At 39.4% G+C, this 20,853-nt stretch overlaps 1 protein-coding gene across 6 annotated transcripts in view; it reads left to right on the plus strand.

The window, feature by feature from the left end:
- Positions 1-17,294, plus strand: part of PPIP5K2 (diphosphoinositol pentakisphosphate kinase 2) — a 57,761-nt gene extending 40,467 nt beyond the window's left edge. For 3 of the 6 annotated variants that reach the window (XM_040986119.1, XM_040986120.1, XM_040986121.1), the window contains exons 26-29: positions 2,386-2,458; positions 8,447-8,587; positions 13,275-13,400; positions 15,662-17,294. In XM_040986119.1, coding sequence (XP_040842053.1) covers positions 2,386-2,458; positions 8,447-8,587; positions 13,275-13,400; positions 15,662-15,774 — 453 coding nt within the window. In that variant the 3' untranslated portion in view covers positions 15,775-17,294. Of the gene's footprint in view, positions 1-1,005; positions 1,180-2,385; positions 2,459-4,089; positions 4,210-5,035; positions 5,099-6,813; positions 6,874-8,446; positions 8,588-13,274; positions 13,408-15,661 lie in introns of all 6 variants that reach the window. The other 3 variants (XM_040986117.1, XM_040986118.1, XM_040986122.1) reach the window with 3 other exon arrangements.
- The last annotated feature ends 3,559 nt before the right edge of the window (positions 17,295-20,853 follow it).

Raw genomic sequence — 20,853 nt, forward strand, 5'->3', positions numbered from 1 at the left:
GTTAAATATCCAATCTGTAGTTCATCAGATTTCTCTTCAGAAAGTCCCCACCTTCTCTGCCCTCCAGAAAGCCCACGTAACAGATACAGCACAATCGTGCACTTTCACTATGCAGCAAAATCACTGCCTTTCTTAACTTTTAAAACACAAAATACATTTGTAAATCTTTTTCTCATGAATAAGTAGTTGTTTTCAAGAAGTTATTTCTATGCCATGCTAAACTTTTACTTCCATAAGGTAAATTATTCAAGTAAATCCCTGAAGACTTTTTCCAGCGTCCGTCAACTCCATGGATATCAGAAGTTTGCACTTCCAAAAGTCACACAGAGAAAAAGACAATTCTCTTCATTTTGTGCAAGTAGATCTTACTGTGTCCTCACTGTCTGCAGCCTGAACATGCAAACATGGAACATGAGGATGTTTGTTGCATGTTTTGCCTATTTAACTCTCTACATAATAATCTTTGAATGGGATAAACAAATAGTGGAAGAATAAGCAAGGAAGATTTGAATACATTTTATGATGTCTGTATTTTTTTAATGTTTGGTAAGCAGATTTTCATAAAATTGGATACATTAAAATCTTTGCTCCATGCACAATTCTTTGGTGCATTGGGTTAAAACGTGTGCCACAAAAACTAGAAAGTTTTTTGAGTATCTAAAATTAAAGACAGTATAAAGTTACTAGAAAGAAAAAAATTAATCTTTCAAGTTCTGAGAGGAAGGGAACAACCGTTAAGCAGTATAAGTGTGTCATGTGTTTTAAGGTAATATTTCTGCAACTATTAAATAAGCACATACAATTAAATTAATAAGTAATCTCTATCAAGTCTCGAATAGTGAAATATTTGGCTCCCAAATTGCTGTTTAGTAGTCTTTAAAGTAATTAATGATGCAAACAAACTGTATTTTTTTTTCTTTCATTGGCTCTGTTGTATCTAACTCTGCATGCTCTGCTTTTGTTTTTGTTTTTGTTCTTGTTTTTGCCCCCCCTTCTCACTTCCAGGAAGAGAGCCCCCTGAGTGTGTCTAGCCCAGAGGGTACTGGTTCCTGGCTGCATTATACCAGTGGTGTGGGTACTGGGCGTCGAAGACGCAGATCAGGGGAACAAATCACTTCTTCCCCTGTGTCCCCCAAATCATTGGCTTTCACATCCAGTATTTTTGGCTCATGGCAACAGGTTTTTAAACTTTACTTCATTAAACATTTTTCCTCCCCATATTCAGAGCAACAAACAACTGTCTTTGAGGACATCTAATCCCTTGTATATAGCATCAGAGTAAATCCTTCTGTTACTTGGAATCCAATTTAAACGACTTATGATGTCGGGCAATATTTGAAGGAAAGATTACGTTGCGTGTGTGGTATTTTTATTGGCAAGGGTTTTAAAGATTAAGGATCAACAAATTTTATTCTCCTGGAACTTTAGCTTGCTAGTAAAATTACTTAATCTTTTTGGGGCTTCGTTGTCCTTTAAAAGTTTCAGAAAAAATTATGTAATTTAATGATAACAAAATTAATAACTTCCCCCAGTAATTGAAAAATTGCATTTTAGCTGGAATTTGAGAATGTAAACATTTTTTTAAAATATCAAAATTTGTATGGCCCAGTGTTAATTAGAATGTATCAAATACTGACCATTCTCTCCATCACTATTCCATTATCTGGAAGTGTGCTGTAACTGAAGTGTTATTTATCCAGTGTGTTTCCTCTGAGCTATGTAATACTTGAAGACAAATGGGGGCAAGTGTGTGTGTGCCCATCAGTAGTGAGTCTGCTAAAATTATCAAAGTCGGAAGGACTTTCTGTCATGATGTTTGGATATTAAAAATACTAAGGTTTCTGTTACAATGGAAGGTCAGCTGTGACTTTTCTGATAATTTTCAGCAATTTCCTTTTGAAAATACAATGCATTTGATTATAGGAAAAGGGATTATGGTATCCATTAAGGCTGTGACTATTGAAAGGTTACTCTGATAAACCCCATGCATGGATCAGTAACTGTACGGTGACCTCAACACTCTGTCTGTTCTTGTGTTTGTGGTTGTTTTCCCCCTTGAAATACAGGAGCTGTTTGAGAGTGGGCATTTGGCTTCCTTTGAGAGAGAGTGAAATTATATCTCTTGTTTCTTTTCATCTGTCTTGTTTCATACATACGTGTTTGATTCTGAATGCCTGCTTCCTACCACTTCATTGCAAGGATCTCATGTGAAATGAACTCCCTTCAGAAAGGGATCTTGCATGATCTTTCATGTTCTGTATATTTCTACTAATATTTAGTATACAGCTTATTAACCTCTGTCTGTCTGAAACAGGCTGCATATGAAGTGTGGGTTTTAAAATTTACTTTACTTTTTGTTTCACTTACTTTGCTTTCCTTACACAGGTTGTATCTGAAAATGCCAACTACCTTCGAACACCAAGAACTCTTGTGGAACAGAAGCCGAATCCTACTGTAGGTATGTGATAGAAAGGAAGTTGGACTCCTCAGCCTTCTTTAACTCCCTGTCTTGCACACAAGTAAAGCTCTTGTGTGGGAAAAGCATGTCCAGATGCTATGCTTTCGTTTTTATTTAACGTATACTTTCAGAGCTGTTGAGTTGTACAGTTCCAAATAGGCAATAAAGTTTCAGTAAGATAAGAAGTAGCATTTACTGTTTTTGTTTAACCTTTTTGGAATGCCCGGTGAAGTCACCATTCAGTTTATTTGGCAATGCTACTTTTTGATCTTATATTCTGTGACTTAATTAAACATACTATCACTTGCCAAAAAAAAAAAAAAAAAAAAAAGCCAACTTCTGAGCCTTTTTCCTATTAGCTTTTTTAAGGGTGGAGTATTTCAGACCTTATCTGGGTGTATTGATTTGCCTTTTGTGCAACTTCTAAAATTTAAGGATGAAGATTGTAGCGTCACTCATAGGCCACAGACAATTTCCAAGTTAAAAATGAGCTTGCGATAGATGTATTGACTTTTAGGTTCCCCCTGTGGTTGCTTTGGCAGGGCTGGACCTGCAGCACACCAGTGACGAGGAAAAGCACTGCGCAGTGGCAGTCCTGCTCTTCACTGCAGGACGCTAACAGCAACCCTGGGAAAGGCCTTTTCACAGCTTGATGGTTTTAAGCTTATGGTTGATGGGCTGTGAGCTAATGTCATATTAAATAATTGTAAAGATGTTCACGTAGCTTTAATACAAACATGAAGACATTTCATTACTACCCATGCACTGTTGGGACGTCATACCTAAGCATACAGACGGTATTGATGTCCACATCCTTGGTGATCTGGCCTCAGTCACGTATTGCTTATATTTATATATGGCTTTTAATATTTCCACAGGAGCTTTTTAGAAATTTATGTATTACCCCTTTTTACTGATAATTCATAGTATATTTGATAGAAATTGGTGAAAGCTTTTTTTTCTTACAAGAACTATTTCCACAGTTGAACATCAGTTTATACTGACTGGGTTTAATTTGCTAAAATGTTTCCTAGGATTAGGCTGGCGAGTAAGGGTCTTATCAATCTTTTAAATCATTTCCTAAAGTATAAGAAATCTAAAGTGACTTAAGCCTGAGTGACCAAAAAAAGTTATCTTCCTGGTCTTTTTACCAGTTAGCAACTTTGTTATTTCAGAGGAAAAAAAACAAGGCCTGACTTGGTTTGCATCAGAGAGAATTCTTCACTTACAAGCATACATTGAAAAATCTTTGTTACACAACCTAATTTATGCAAAATGATTAGCACAATCTCTCCTGTCCTGAATTAGTTTTTGTGATAGTGTTTTTTAACGCTTTTAGGTTGTATATACATCTGGTTATTATGTGGGCCTATTTTTTTCTTAAGGATACCATTGTACTCAGTGTTAAATGACCAGGTTTGTTCATATCATGAATGGTGGTGCTGATTAGAAGCATTATATTGACAATAATATCACTAGGACATTGCAAGCACATTGTGAGCCTGGTGTGAGGGCACTGCCAAAGGCTGCCTTGTGTGTGGTAAGAGCCGTGTTAATTGCATGCTGCATGAATTCTCCATGTGAATGGAAGAACACCCGTTGTTGTATGTATTTTCTCTAACTCCCATCAGGGTCTCACTGTGCGGGCCTGTTTAGCACCACGGTGCTCGGGGGTTCTTCAAGCGCACCTAACCTACAGGATTATGCTCGTACTCATCGTAAAAAGCTGACCTCTTCTGGCTGCATAGATGGTATGTGCACGCATGCACACACAGATGCGTACTTCGACCCATGCAAACACCCATGAGCAGTAGTTTTCAAAGGCAAGTCTAAGGACAGTGAATCAAATGGAATGCTAGCTCCCTTTGCGTAGATAACTGTCAGTGCTTTTTGTTATCCACGCAGTGGATTCATGTTTCATCACACGTTAGTTAGATTTTAAAACTGCCCGGTCAGCAGTTTGTCAAATGGAAAATTTAGAATTGAATCATGTGTGTTCCTTTAGTTAATTGATGTTTACTCTAAAGAATACATTTTACCTGATCCTTTCTCTTCATTGTTAACCTTTATTTTACTTCCTGATGTTGAGCTTATCAAAGTGAATAGAATATATGACACTAACAATAGTTTTATAAAAATCAACATGGGATTAGTGTTTTAGGATACCTTGCTGAAAGAGCATCTCTTTTGTCAACATGCCAACTTTTGATATTCCAAGTGTTTTTAGAGTGGAGGTTGTGGAAGCTTGTCCTTTTGTCGAAAGGAGTGTTTTTAATTCTTTTGGGGTCATCATTATTTAAGGTTTTAGCTCATATTCACGAATTTGCCATAGTGGTTAACACGTGGATTTACCAGAATTGCCAGTTCATCCTGCTTTTCCTTCTCTCATGGACCATGTGGCCTCTTTCTCAAGCTGGGTTGCCTCATTTAACCAGGATTTGGCTTATTCCCTTCTCTCCTTGTTCCTTCTGCATGTCACCTAATTCTAACCTCCTCATATATTTGTTTTTCCCCTCTTTTTTAAGTGTTCTTTTGTTGCTGTTACGAATTTCAGGTACGTGTTTTTCTCTTTCTCAGACGCCACACGCGGTTCTGCTGTTAAAAGGTTTTCTATCTCATTTGCTCGACACCCAACCAATGGTATGTTTTGCTTTTATTTTAAAAGATACTCCCCTGCTTCATCCCTTTTTTTATTTTTCTTTTATTTCAAAATGTGGGGTATTCAGTATCATTCATTTCTCTGCCCTTAACTTCAGTCAGCATCTAATTACACTTTATTGTTCACCCAAATTATTAATACTATCAAGCTTCTTTTTTCATCTGTAGTTTACACAGCATTTTAACATAACTGTCAAATGGTAAATGACCACAACATTGGTGAATTTGTAATACTTTACAAATTTACTTTGTAAATTCTGATTGCTCCAGTGATCAGACATTCATATTTTAAATGCAATAATGAATATTTCATTTGTCCTTAATTCTTAATAATTTTGATATTTTTCTCCCAAATTCCTCTTCTGATCACAAGACTGTTTCATTCATCTTGACCAGAAATAGAGAATAACTGCTGTGCAACAGCCAAAGGTGACATGTCTTTGGAGCAGTCTTGGGAACCTGGTCATGGAGACTTGACTTTGTGATGTCATTTATCCATGCTGTTGTCTAAAGCAAAACCTAACTTGGACCAGAGCCCTCTGAACACTTTGAGTATGGCAGTGTCATTTGCTGTTACCAAGCGGCGAGTTCCTTTTGGTACCACTGCTTTTTCTTAAAGTTTGGAGAACTGGCAAGGAAGAATAAGTTAAAATCCAGAAACTCACTTCAGTTGAATTCAGATTTTGAGGATGGATAGGAAAGTGTGTTCTCTTTTCTAGAAGTTGCATTATCACACAGCTTCTTATTAATAAAGCTTGATTTTATGAGGCTAGGAGGACTTTTTGCCTACCTTTCTAAATATCATAGAATCAAATAATTCCAAAGAAAACTTCCAGGTTTTTACTTTATTTAACTTGAGGGTGCTCTAATTCCTGAAACTTCATTTTCTCTTTAACTGCAAAAAAACCTGTCACAAATCCAAACTTCTATGAAGCTGAAGGAATTATCACAAGTTTGTGATCCTTCCTGCCTTTGTGGAGCCTTTCACAACCCCTCTAAGGTAACAGTGCATTCCTAATGCTGAGTCCGTTCTCATCCTCAACAAGTGAGAATTTAGTCTTAAAGCTCAACCTTCTTTGCCTCCGTTGTAGCTGTTTGAATGCTACAGCTTGAAGACACAGATCTTTATTTAATACAGTTGCAGCTCCTAAAGAAACAGCTTGCCCAGGAACATCTTAGAAGAGAAACAGAAGTCACCAGAAACACAGAAGTGACAATATTCTAAGAAGAGACACTGCAGGTTTAAAATTATAGTTTTTACCAATTGCTTGTGTGTTTATAGCCATTACTCAAGGTTTTTATGTAAGGGAATTCTGTTTGAGGTTAATATTTTTTAAAAAAAAGAAAAAGTACTTTTGTTAGATTTAATACATATTCTGTGTTCCTTTGGTTTAGGACTTTTTATGTAGATTTCCCACACATTATTCAACTTAATGCATTTGAAATGCATTTCTTTCAATTCTATAAGTATTTCTTTTGGGTTCTCAAGATTTCTTCCTTTTTCTTTAATGCTGTGTTGTCTTATCTGTCCTATGAATTGTCATTTGACTCTTCTTTTATTTTCCCTAACTTTCATGTGATTTCCATCTTTAACCCACATCCCGGACTGACCCCACCCTTCATCTTTAGTTCAAGGAACATGGTGAGACGAGTACCTTCTGACAGTGCTTTGCCTTGTTTTCTGGGCCTCTGTGCAGAACACCTCCACCTCTATAGGTGCTGGTCCGTTTCCTCTGTGGGATTGCTAGGCCCCAGTGGTATGTTTTTCTAGCTTCTAAACCCGTCAGCAGGGTGGCTTTTTAAGTTGCTGCGCTAACCCTTTCATTGTGCATTAAAGGGGAAAGTTTATTAAAGATGAGTGGAGAACGTGAGGGTTTGGCAAACTTGAATGTGCTATTTGCCTGTTTTAGGGTCTAACAGGCAAATGAAAGAAAAATAATTGCTAAAACGTATAGACTTGCTAAGGAAAGAAGACGTTTAGTGTGATGCAAAGAAAGGGTTTGCGCTCATTTGCATGAATCTTGTACTTTTTTAAAAACCGCAACAGTCGGCCAAGCCTAGTTTCCTTAGCGCTTAATTGAGGTGCTTTAGCTGCTGTCATGGTACTACAGAAATTGTTTTGTTTTCTAAAGTGTGTGTAACGTTCTGTCATGCTTTAGTTTGTAGTTGAAGATCAAAAATGTGTGAGTTTTGTAAATCTTAGCCATTTTCATAGACAGACTTGATTCCCTTTAAACTGGGCATTTCCCCCTTCCAGCTAAGAATTCCAGAGGTTCTTGGATTAATATTTATTCTTCAAAGTTAAATATCACTTAATTTTTAAATGAACATATGCCTATTAAAACAAAAAGGTATAAAGTTAAAATTTACTTTCTAATTAATGATATGGGACTTTTTAAAAAGCCAAATTTAAGTATTCAAAATACTTCTTTGGGAAGAGAAGTAACTTGAATTTTTAGGAAGCAAAGATAGAGGAAGACAGATTATATTTAGCGACCTATGAAAGCCCTTTCAAAAGCCACTTTAATAGAAGTTGAGGCAACTTTGTCATTAAAAGGTAAATAGTTGGTACCCTACGTGTTTGTTATAGCGTAGACTGTGTTGTAGAGCTTTTGTTTCACTGGTGATATTAACACGTGCCTGCACAATTGTTGCTTGGGATTCTTATCTTTCTGTGCCTTTGTTAAATAGGAATGTATTTGTATTTTGTATTACCTTTTCTTTGGCCAAACTTTATGCATCAGTGATTTCTAATAATAGAAATAGTATTGTAATCCCATCAAGGTAGGTGAAATACGCTTTAGAATCTTAATGCCAGCATAAGCAAATATTCAGGGAATGCTATAAAATTTTGTTTCCTTGGCATATCTAGAAAAAACATTTAAAATTGCTCTTCACGGTAACTGTATAATCGTTTCTTTGACACGAAGTTGGTTTTAGCATCCTAGCATCAAGATCAAATGAGGGAGTCTGCTCACTGACTTGTTGGATGCACCTGATTTGTAGAAACCCAAATTGAAACATTGCAAATTTTTTGATTGTGCGCTATAGGTTTTCTTGTTTCAATGTTATTTTTTATTTTTTCTGCTATGAAATAAAACTGGTGCATGCTGTACTGTATGGGGATGCTGAGGTGAAACTTTGTTCCATCTTGTCTCCCCTCCATGTCGCATAACATCTGGTGTCAGGACTTCAGAGGTCTTGTGTGTTTGCATGTGAAAGAGTAGAAAGACCTAAAGTTTTCAGGTCTGAGCAGTGGTCGTCTTCCTTTTTAACTGTTCCTCTTTTAAATAGCCAACGTGTCTTTTTCATTTTTATTTTCTTTTCCAGGCTTTGAATTGTACTCCATGGTCCCGTCTATTTGTCCTCTAGAGACTCTTCACAATGCCCTGTCTCTAAAGCAGGTGGATGAATTTCTTGCTTCCATCGCTTCTCCATCGAGTGATGTGCCACGGAAGATACCTGAAATGTGTAGGAAAATTTATCTTGATTATTATTTAATGAATCCACAATAGGTATTTTCTGAACATAACAGGAATCGTAAATGCATATACTCAAAGGTGGGAAATACAATGGGCAACTTTAAAAAAAGGTTATTGGATGAGTAGAGTGAGAGAGGGAGCTGTCTTTATGTGCCAACAGCCCGATGGAAGCCAAGAGCTTGAAACTCTGTCCAGGTCTCCCAGCTGGGTAACGGGCCCAGGCAGGGGCCATCCTACACTGCTTTCCTGGGTGCAGCAGCTGGGACTCAAACTGGTCTTCCTGTGGGATGCTGCCATTGTAGGTGACAGCTTAACGCCCTTAATGGCGTTTTTTTTTTTTTTTTAAAGATTCATTTATTTGAAAGTCCAGGTAGAAGAATGACAGCATAAGTGAATAAATATTTCACCTGCTAGTTCACTCCTCAGATGGCTGCAATGGCCAGGAGTGGGCCAAACCAATGCCAGGAGTGGATGCCCTTCCACATCCACCATGTGGAGGGCAGCTGGGACATGAACTGGTATCCATAATGGGATGCCTGTGTGACAGGCAATGGCATTACTGGTTGCACCATGATACCAGAAAATATAACATTTTAAAAAATTATTAAATATCTGTACATATTGTTCCACACATGCGCCCATTAGGCATTAGAAAGATCCATGGGGACAGCGCACAGGCACCAGTGTCCCATATGGGAACCAGCTGGACTCTGGGCTGCTCTACTTCTGATCTAGAGCCTTGCTGATATGCCTGGGTCCCTGCACCAACATGGGAGTCATGGAGCAGGCTCCGGGCTCCTGATTTCAGACCAGCCTGAGTGAGTGTTTTGGTTGAATTCTTATCCAGCTGAAAATCCATAAATTGTCTTTGCTTACCTTTCCCCCCTTTTTTGAGGTGCTAATACATATATTTCATCAAGAATTGGAAGTGACAAGCAGGTGTTTCATGTAACAGGGATGTCTGTAAACCCGTGTGAGAGCCTCTGGAGTTTCCCTTTAATATCAAGTCTGGGACGCACAGGTGATTGCTCTGCTGGCTTTGAGGTCTCGGCCACCCCGTGGGAGACCGGATTGAGTCTTCAGCTCCAGGCCTTGACCTTGCCCAGCCCAAGCTGCTGTGGGCATTTGAGGGACCCAGCAAATGGGAAACCTCTCACTGTGGCTGTCTATTTCTGTGTGTTTCAAATAAATAAATACATTTGTTAAAATGATAAGATACTGTGGCTTCAGCAAGGAGTGCCCCTCTCACATCATGCTGTTACTGTTTCCTTTCTTAGCTCATTACCTTGTGTAACATTATTTAAGGTTTATTTATTGAAGATTTATTTATTTGAAAAAGGGAGAAAGATCTACCAGCCACTGGTTCACTCCCCTAGGGCCGTAATGGCCAGAGCTAGGCCAGGATGGCTAGAAACTGGTAGCTTCTTCCCATTCTCCAGTATAGGTAGAGGGGCCCAAGGGCCTTCTCTCTCTATTAGCAGGGAGCTGGATCGGAAGTGAAGCAGATAGGCCTTGAGCCAGCATCCATATGAGATGGCTAGTGTAATAGGCGGTAGCTTACCTCACTCTGCCACGATGCTGGACCTACCTTGTATAATTATATATGCACTTACATGTGAATGTTTTATATATATAGATATATATAATACACACACACACACATATATTTATTTGAAAGGAGAGTTAGAGAAGGAGAAACAGATGGAAGGGTAAGAGGGAAGACAAGTGAGACAGAATGGGAATCTTTCATCTTCTAGTTCTCTTGCACAAGTGGCCACAACAGCCAGATCTAAGCTGATCTGAAGCCAGAAGCCAGGAGTTCATTCCGGCTCATCCACATGGGTTCTGGGTCCCAAGGACTTGAGCCATCTTCTGCTGCCTCCCCAGGACACAAACCTATGCCCATATGGAATGAAGGCGCCACAGACAGGGCATGGCTCTGCACTACAGTGCCAGCCCCTACTTGGTATCATTCTAAAGGGCCCTATTCACATTGTCCACCTGGTGCCAACTGCATCTGTGCTTTCTAGAGTTCTTGCCACTTTAATAGAAGTTGGCCTTCAAGTCATTAATGATGGAAAGTATTGTCTTAATGTGAATATTGTGAAATATTTCACTTTAGGAATGGCTTTGTGGAGTAGGTTTTATTTGAATGTGTCTGATTCTGAAAATTGGTAATTTTGCAAATGAAATACCTTTTCCAAGCTCCTTTTTCAACATCAAGGAAATGAAGGAGGTTCATATCTTTTTGTATCTTTTTCTTGAGATTTTTTTTTTTTAATTGCAAAGGCAGAGTGATGTGGGAACAGATTTTGCATCTGCTGATTCTGTACGGCTGCAGTGACCTGAGTTAGGCTGGCACCAAACCAGGAGCCAGGGACTTATGTATCTGTCACACAAGTTCAGGGCTCCCAGCACTTGGGCCGTCCTCTACTGCTTTTCCAGGCACAGTCTCAGGGAAAGAAGGGTCAGTGAAGATGCAGCCTGGACTCGAGCCAATGTACTTTGGGATGTTGTATGGCAGGCAGCAGCTTTACCCGCTACATCACAGCACTGGTCCCCTCCTTCTATAACAGTGCTGTGGCCTCAGTGTGCAATACAGAGTCTGAGAAACACTGACTGCTCCCTTTTCTTACTCATTATGCTGCCTTGCTTTCCCGAGGTCGGATTTGAATACTAAAAGACCAAATATTCTAATTAGTAAGAATTTAGGGTAAATATCAGTATTGCTTAGAAAGATTTATAGCAAGACTTGAAAGCAATAGGAGCAGTAAAGGCATGTATCTGTTTGACAAGAGTGTTTGAGAGGGAGATTTGAAAGATACTCAGTTCAGGCTTATGCTGTGGCACTGTCGCCTTATGACAGCTTCGTGCTGGTGAATCATGAATTCCGTCTCCCAGAGGGCATTTTTGAAGTTTGTGAATGTCTCAAGCTAACAATGTGTTGGATATCTTTACCCGGGGTTTTAATGAGCTCTTTCCTGTGCCATGGATACAAAGAGGACTCCAGTCCTTGTTCGGTTCAAATGTCATATCATTAGTTGTTAAGGGAACTACCTGGTAAAGTAATGTACTTAATGTTCATTGTTCATGGAAATCGACAGGGCTTCAATATAGTCTTCCAACTCATTTCCAAGAACCTTGGAAAATTTCATGAGGATTACAAGGATTCTGAGTGTTTGGGGCTTGTGTCCTGTGACTGGCTCACTGAGTGACTGTTGGATCTGTTTTATTTAAAGCTTTGTTTCAGAAAAGTTTGCCACTTAAAAAAAAAAAAGCTTAGATCCCATTGAAGAAATTGGCTAGTCAGTGGTGAAGCAAGATAAAAGCTTGAGTCTTAAAAAGCCTTTCTTCCTGCTTTTCAAGTATTAAGATGAAGTACCAGTTATGAAAGAATCTGGATTATGTAGTTGATAGATTGGGTGTAGAATTTATACTTATTAATTACAGTACATTTATGTGATACATAGGCCCTGACTAATCAGAAGTAGCAACGTACGTGTTGATTCTGTGTTCTCCTAATATGTGAGAAGGCATTGTTAATCTTTGTCTTTCAAAAGTGTTTCTTGTCGGGTAGGACAAAATTGAGTTGGTAACTACAAGATAGCTTGCACCGAGGCCCATTGGACTGGAAGAAAAAGGGTGAATACTGATCAGTGAAGTTAGTGATGGGAATTAGAGGATGCAGTTCCGACATCTAAGGAGAAAAGATCCAAGGAATGGTGTAGTACAGCGGTATAGTTCAGAGAAAAATACATGCTATTCTGAAAAACTGTGTATGCACTTGAATTTTTTTTTTTGCACCCAAATTTTTAACACCAGTTTCCTTGAACTATTTTAGTACCTTTTTAAGGTTTTTAAGGGACTTTTCCATCATTTGTTCTGTTTTCATTGGTGTCCATCTTGAGCTTGCCAGTGGCAATTGTGGTCCTTCATTGCAGATGGCAACCACTTTGAAGGCAGGCACATTTGCCCACTGATCCTGCTGTCGCACACTCCTCCCACACTGCAAATCTGCTTTCTGCAGTCTTCCCCACTGCCTTCCTTCAGGAATCCAGCAGCTCCCTCCTGGTGCCCTCTGCTCGCCCCCACCGACTTTGGCCATCCCTCCCCAGCGTGCATCATCCCTAAGCACCACCTGCTCAAAGCAGGGATGGAGAGCCCCACCCTTAATGTCTTCCCTCATGGGCTGATGCATCTCAGATGGGAAATACAGGAAGATATTGATCTATTTAATTTCTTGAAATGTAGTTACTATTTACAGGAAATCATTTAGGAGACCATTGTATCTTGTCGATGATCCATGCCAGAACCTCCATTTGTTTTGAGAAAAACCCACTTTGAGACTTTTGACTTGGAAGTTACTAAAAATGGTGTTAGCTCTATGCCCACCCTGTCAGTAAGTGTTACGTCAGGGCAGGATAAGATGAAGTTGGCTGCCCTTAGAGTGTGCTCTGAGTGCTTGTTAGTAACATCTAAGACATCTGCTAAGGCCGTGATAAGAAACATGATTCTGCTGAATTTATTTTGCAAACCTTACCTTGTCTATTTCCTGCTACTATTTATTACATGTATTTTTGGAACTGGTGAATTCTGTCACATGAAATTTCCTATAGTGTTAAGGCAAAATTAGGAAACATTCAACTACCATATTTGAAATGATTTCTTTTTTCCAGCCTCCACAGCTTCACGTTCCAGTCCAACAATGAGAAGAAAAGTATCTCTAAATACGTATACTCCTGCAAAGATTCTCCCAACACCACCAGCTCCCTTAAAGACCACTAAAGCGAGCAGCAAACCAGGTTAGGGGTATGTGTGTAAGAGTGTATGAATTTGGCATAGCAACTAGAGAATTAAAGATAGCTTGATTTTTAAAATGTAATGTCAACATTTTATATGTGCAGTGTTTTTAAGTAAGATCATTATGCTTCTAGAAGCTTTCTAAAATAACATCCTAAGAGTTAGACATATAGTTTGTCTGTTGATATAAATTTTTATCTGGAATATCTCCCCCCAGTACATCTATTAATAAAACATATCATGTTCACACATTGCCCCCAGGCTGACTTATCCACTCTCAACTTCTCTTGCTTTTCTGTTGAACCTAAGGCATCATTTCATCAGAATATATATATTTTTTTATAATACTCTTGCCTTCTGCGTTCTTAGCCTGATGTGACTATGAAACTCAGCTTCACTTTGTTTGAACTTCTTGCCATACTTGACTGTGTTGCTGGCCTCCTGAAATGCTCTTACCTTGCCTTTCAAAAGATTACTGTATCTAGGTGTGTTTCATTTTTCTGAATCTTCTGAGTTTCTGCTTTTCTTCCTCCTTTTCTATTCCAGATAAGGACTTGACACCGTTCATTTCCCCACAACCAACACCAGCATGCCATATGGGTGCCGGTGTGAGTCCCTGCTGCACCACTCTGATCCAGCTCCTTGCTGGGGCAGTTGGGGGAAGCAGTGGATGGCCTGAATCCTTGAGCCTTTACCCACGTGGGAATTTCAGAACAACCCCTGGAGCCCTGGTTTCAGACCAGGATGACTCCAACCATGCAGCCATTTGGGGAGTGAACCAACTGATGGGAGATATCTCTGTCTCTCTCCCTCTCTTTGTAACTTGCCTTTCAAATAAATAAATCTTTAGCAGCAGTACTGAAGTGTTTATAGGATTCAGGGAAACCTACACTAAATTCTCAGCTCTGTTTTTTACTAATTAAGTCCTCCCTTCCCCCCAGTGTGACTTTAGCTACCCCAGCTTTTTTAGGCTTGCTCTGTGTGTGGTGTTGTTATTCCCATTTGTTTATGTTCAGTCTGTATATTTATGTTTTGAAGATATGTTTTATAGAGAGCATGTATTCAGCTTTCTTAGTCACTCTAACATCTGTCCTATGGAATATATGGTCCATTAATATTTATTTTGAAGACAGATATGTTTTATGCACATGTAATTATTGGTATATGGACACAGATAGGGTTACTTTTTACATTTTGTGTTTATTCCTTAGCTATCTGTCATAGCTCCTCGCATTTGTCTCTTATTGGTTTCCCTAAATACATGTCCTTAATTCTAAATGGACTTGAGAAGTTAAGTTAGTATTACTTGAAGTAAATTGAAAGGTTCATTCGCCTTCTCTCTTTCCCATCCTTAACACATACTTATCTATACATATTATTTCCACATAGATTATAAAGGCTGCAGTACACTGCTATGATACTGGCCCTTAACAATCAGATGTATTTTTTTTTAAATTGTTTGACAGGCAGAGTTAGAGATATTCCATCTGTTGATTCACTTCCCAAATGGCCACAGTGACCAGGTCAGGGCTGGGAGCCAGGAGCCTTATGCAGGTCTCATGTGGGTGCAGGGACCAATGGTTTGGATCATTTTCCTCTGCTTTCCCAAGCGCCTTGACAGGGAGCTGGATTGGAAGCAGAGCACCTATGACTCATGGGCTGTGTGCATCATGTCACAACACCGGCCCCTGATTTTTGCTTTTAACCTATCTATTCTTTTAACCTATCTATTAGATCTTTTACTTCAAATGTCTGTATCTTAGTTTTGGCCATTCGGTTAAATTCTTTATATTTTTTTCTGATCATTATTAGCATATTTTCTTTTGCCCTAGAGCACAGTTAGAAGTGGCATTTTAAAACTTGTGTTAATGTGATTCAGCTGAACATTGTAAAACTGTTGGTGTTTGTTATTTCAGGTGTATTTTTCCTTTGGTTTGTTTTTTCGCTAATGTGACGTGGAAAATATCAAATTAAACAGACACTTAGCGGGAGATGGGAAGTTAAGCATGTTGTTCCCTGTCAGATCTTTACAGAGCCCTGGTTGACAGTTATGTAGCTGTGCGTGAGCTGAGGGGGAAGGCTGGGCCAAAAGCAGAAAGGTTGTGAATGAAAGCCGTGCTCACTGCCTTTGTTTGTGTTTGAGTTCTAAAATGCTGACTGTGCTTTGTTCACATCAGAATTACAGTAAGAATCACTAAGCTGGTGTCATTTGAGCTTGTATTGCCGTCTCAGTCTAAACCATAGTTTCCCCTTTTTGGTTTAGGTACCAGTGGGCCTTCTACTGCGATTGCTCCCAGTACCTCAGCCCGGAAAAAGAGTATAACTAACAAACCGGAAATGCCTGAGCACAGAAAAAGCACTGGGAAAAAGAAATGAAAATGAAATAGAACCTCATACACTTATAAAAGTCACATAATGAATAGAAAAAAAAAAAAAAAACCCTTGACCTAAAACTGTCAAAGCGAGCAGTTTGTTTTTCCTCATGCATACCTGTATTTATGGAAGAATGTCTTTTCGTGTCTAAGGGATTATTTACGTTCACGTAGGATATTTTGTCTTACTTTGAGAACATTTGAATCAATGTTCCTCACATTCTGCGAGCAACAGAGCCTGTAGGGATGCAGGCCTCGTGTCGGCATGACACCTGTTCCTGCAGCACATGGGAGCAGCGCTGAAGCCCAGCAGGCCTGCCGTAGCCGCATCGCTAGCACAGGGCACCGCCTAGTCTGACAAGCTGGCCTCCTGGCACGCTCTTGTCTCCATAGGATCACATTTTAGCTGTAAAGGCCTTTGGCTTAAGTTGAAACCTGACAGCCGATATTACATATTGGGGACTTTTACAGAATATATTCCCAAAGAGATTTCATTTAGATCAGAAAATGTGTCCCAGTTTTTTATAGTGACATATATGCTGCAATATTTAATAACTGGAGTAATTAGCATATAGGTGAATTTTTGAATCTGCTTTGGATTTTTTTAATGTGTATTATTTAAGGTGTTGCATATACAGGTGGGAGAACTTGTACCTTTATGTGCATAAATTTGTATATTAATTTGTAGAAAATGTTTTCTTTATATACTTCTTCACCGTGAGAGGTGCTTTATTCATCAGGAAAAATTTTGCCTCATTTTGGCAAGGAAAGCACCTGTTGAGTTTATTTTTTAGATATATAGGTAGAAAATAAGAGTTCTTTTTAGCTCTAAGGAACTCTTCAAAAATGGTAATTAATCAGTTTTAGAAATAACGTAAATGTTACTTAGGTAGTAGGTATTATGTGTAGCTTTTTTGAAAAAAATATTTTCATTCTTCTCTGATGCTACCACATGATCTCATTAGGAAGGCTTCCATAATGACCATTTGAAATTAATGTTCTTTTCAAATGTTACTTTTTAAAAAGAAAATTGATCGTTATGTTGTGATTCCAACTATGATATGAAAAACATTATCTTTGGTGCTTTGTTCCCCCATTTGCGCAAATACTGGCGAATCACTTGAAATGACTTAAACTATAAGCCAAACAATGCAACCTGCACTGCAAGTTACATAATTTAAATTACTATAGCTTTAGCTTGAAGGTAATGTTTAAAAATATTACAAAATTCTCAAAATGAATACAACTACTGTAATTCTTCAGAAGAAACTCCTTAAATTAGCATATATGAACTGGCATTTAGAAAATAAGTATATTACATGTTAGCTGTGTTAAAAGGTACCAAATGAAATGTCAGGAACATATACAGTTAAGTTCATATACTTCACAAGAATGTAAGTGTATTATAAGGAGACGTGTCTAATAGAAACAGCTGAATGTACCTAAGTTTCTGTATGTGAAAATGTGGTTAATATAGTCGTTGGGGTAAGGAAACTTTTATTTGTAAGTGAATTAAAATATTTTGAGAATCACATAAATGGTAAATTATTTCATGTATACTTTGCCTCTTCAGGTTTCAAAGTAGAAAGGATTTAACATTATTTAATATTACTTAATATTAAATAGTACTTCTCTTGGACATTAAACAGTGGACGATGACCCAGGTACCTGAGATCCTGCCCCCTTTGTGGGGAGCCAGAAAGGAGTCCTTGGCTCGTGGCTTTGACCCAAACCAAGCGGTTGACACACGTTTGGGAAGTCAGTAGGTAAATGGAAGATCATTTTGTCCTTTAAATAAATTTTTTTAAAAAGTTAAAGATGTCAGTGCCCACTGAAGAGGACCTGAAAAGTGTCTCTGGCAAGGTTCCCCCGAAGGAGCTGTCAGGATGGAGGCCTGGCTAGGGATACAGATGTGGCTGCCCCCATGGGTTCTGAGGTCTTGGCTGCAATTCTTTCTGGAGACTACAGTGCATGGAAAGGCAGCATTGCCCACCCAGTCCCTGATGACACCTGTGAGACAACACTTTCAGAACAGCCTATGCTACAGCCTGAAGGATCATATGCAGAATTTTGGCCAGGAACTGATGCCCTCACCTTGGTCTCTACACTATAGTTAATATCTCCTCCGAAAGTGGGACAACAAGAAAATTTTCTCCATTCGTTACTAAATGACCTCTAGGGGGCAGAATTGCCCGTCATTAAGAACCATTGTTCCAAGGTACATGATTGTGTAAGAAAGAGGATATGAAGGAGGTTTTCCAAAAAGTTCATAGAGATTTGTGTTATGAGAGGGGACCAGCGTTGTGGCGCGTCAGGTTATGCTGGCATCTGTGAGACAGGCATCCCATGTGAAGGCCTGATCTTCTCTGTTTTCAATCCAGTTTCCTGCTAGTAAGCCTGGGAAAAGCCAAAGGCAGCCCAAGTGCCTGGAACCCTGGCGTCCACTTGGGAGCCCCAGGGAGAGCTCCAGGTTCCTAGCTTAGGACTTCAGCCTGGTCCGTGTGGCCATTTGGGGAGTTAATAACAGAACTCTTTCCTCGTCCCTCCCTCTCCCCTCTTTCTCTCACCCACTCCCTGTGACTGTTTTTGAAATCGATCCTATCCATCAATCAACAAACAATGGTCAGTGAATGTACATGATGACTCTGTCATTTTTAGAAATACAGCAAAGCTATATATGGATTTTGAAAAGTTCCTTATGCTTGGATAAATTTATCTTTTTGAAATTAAGGGTAGAGATTTTCCATCCACTAATTTATGCATGCATTTCTTTCTCCCCCTCCCCCAAATGCCTGCAACTGTCAAAATTGGGGCAGATTAAAACCAGGAGCCAGAGACTGCAATGTCTGTCACCCCTATGCATGGCAGGGACCTGAGTGCCTAAGCATCAGTCACCTGCTGACTCGCCAGGAAGCAGAGCCGAGACTTGATCCTGGGCACTTGTGTGTGTGTGTGTGTGTGTGTGTGTGCTGCAGGTACTGCACCAAATTCCTGTCCCTTAGCTTACCTTTCCACTCCATTTTCCACAAACTTTTTGAATCCACATCAGGCTTGTGAAGCATGTGGAGTGGGGATAAACAATGGCTTATGTAATCGACAATTTACACTGTGCACTACAGCTTTCCTAGAACCCCCACAACCATTACGCTTTATTTCAGCACAATGTTGAATTACTTAATTTTTCCAGCTTGCATCTGTAGATGCCCTCTGCCCTGTGATGTCAGCACTGCACCCTTAACTTCTCAGCCTCTGGAATAAACTTTTCTTTTTTCTAGTTACATGGTCTTTGCTTGCTATGGAAACAGAAGCCAGGCTAACACGTGGCGCAAGCATCTCCTCTTTAGCTTTGTTACCCTGTGGTACCAGAAAATATCCAAGGCCTGTTGGCACTCACCTGTTTCCATCGTTTCAGACAGGAAGGGGTTGTTTTGCTGGATCAGGCCATCCCTTTTGCTCTAGGAACTCTTAGGCATCCTCTTCAGGTAGACCTTGACTGTGCCTGGCAGCCCTAACTCATATTCTGTGGTTGAAGTCCAGGTGTCTTCTAGTACTATGAAAGGTGGCAAATGCTTTTGATTCATATGCTGGGATAAGTTTTAATTGAGAAGTGATTTCTACTTTAATTTCAAGATTGCACCTCTCCCATGATAAGAAGGAAGGGGAAAGGAGGAAGCCCATTTCCTCTGGGCTGCTCTTCAGCAATGATCATTTTACACTGATGTCAACGCCAAAGCTGCCTACAGTGTGCTGTTGTCAAAAGTCAAATAACACTGGGTCAACCATAAAGGGAGGAGAAGAGGCACTGTGTGTATCCTTCTGTGGGGAAGGAGTTGTACACGGCCCAAATGTCAGCTAGGCTTCTGTACTCGATGAAATTCCACCACTTATTTTCATTTTATTTATTATTATATTTTTTACAGTTGAACATGTTCTAGAAGATTCTCAATACTCTTTTGCCTCTGTGCTTGTTGCCAAGGGAACTGCTTGCCTAGGAACAATCTGACAGCATCCCCCCTCTCCCATCAAGGTTATTCTAGCATTTTCTGCCTTAAAAAAAAAAAAAAGCAAGCCCTCAGAACAGTGTTAAAAATAAATAAAAACCACACAGTATTTAACAAAATCAAGCAGGCCCTCCACTTACCTATCTTATATTCTGTGTGCTGTGAATGGCATACTTGTGTGACCCTGTTGGGATAATGGATGTTCCGTTTAGATACCCATTTTAAGGCTCTAAGAAGAACGGCACTTGAGTAGGAATGTACGTGATTTCTTTGTCATTCCGTGTGCAGTGCCTCAGGAGTCCTTGATACATGGAAGACTGATTTTTATAAAAGGAAAAATGAAAGTGCCTTTTGAAAATGTTTGCTGCCTTTGAAATTACCGATTTTTTTCTGAAGTGAATCAATGTGGAGTAAAAAGCTCATGATAAAGGTGGTTGGGCTGGATGGTGGAATGGAAGAATGAGAAGAAAAAGAAAGTGGGAGGGATAGGGCAGAACCGAGGGACACTACTCCCCTATTACCAAAATATTTCATTGTTGGTGTGAAGAAAAAAAATTGGAATCCAAGTGCTTAAAGAATCTTTCACTCCAAATGAAATTACAAATTTTTCTTGTGTTTGTACATGAAATTTGTGGCTACTGAAAGAGACCTTGGAGCCTCAAGTTTTAGAACTAATGCAGTGTTGTGCAGCTGATGCTTCCAGGGCCATCTGGAATCTTCTGGAAGTCCAGATACCTGCTGCATTTGTTGCATGGTGACAGAGACGGAGAAGCCCCAGGAGGTGATCCAGGCACTCAAGGGTCTTGATTTTTTTAAGAGAAGACTCAGCTCCACCTGTCAGAAAACAAATCGGGGAAAGCATAGGGTCATTTGAGGAATGCTGTAAGAAAAAGAAAACTTTCCTCTTGGGTTCACATGACTAAGGTCTCTTCAAGGACTCCTTCCTCAAGAGGATAACGGGCAGATCATATACTTCAATTCGAATTTCTAGCATGAGGCTTGTGCATGTTAAAATACTTAGATTGAACTGTTTGGTAATGATATTTTTCTTTTTCCATGCCTCTTCAGGAAAGAGAAAAATA

The sequence above is a fragment of the Ochotona curzoniae genome, unplaced genomic scaffold (genome assembly GCF_017591425.1).
Source record: "Ochotona curzoniae isolate NIBS_2020 unplaced genomic scaffold, NIBS_Ocur_1.0 contig_4501, whole genome shotgun sequence".
Lineage (NCBI taxonomy): Eukaryota > Metazoa > Chordata > Mammalia > Lagomorpha > Ochotonidae > Ochotona > Ochotona curzoniae.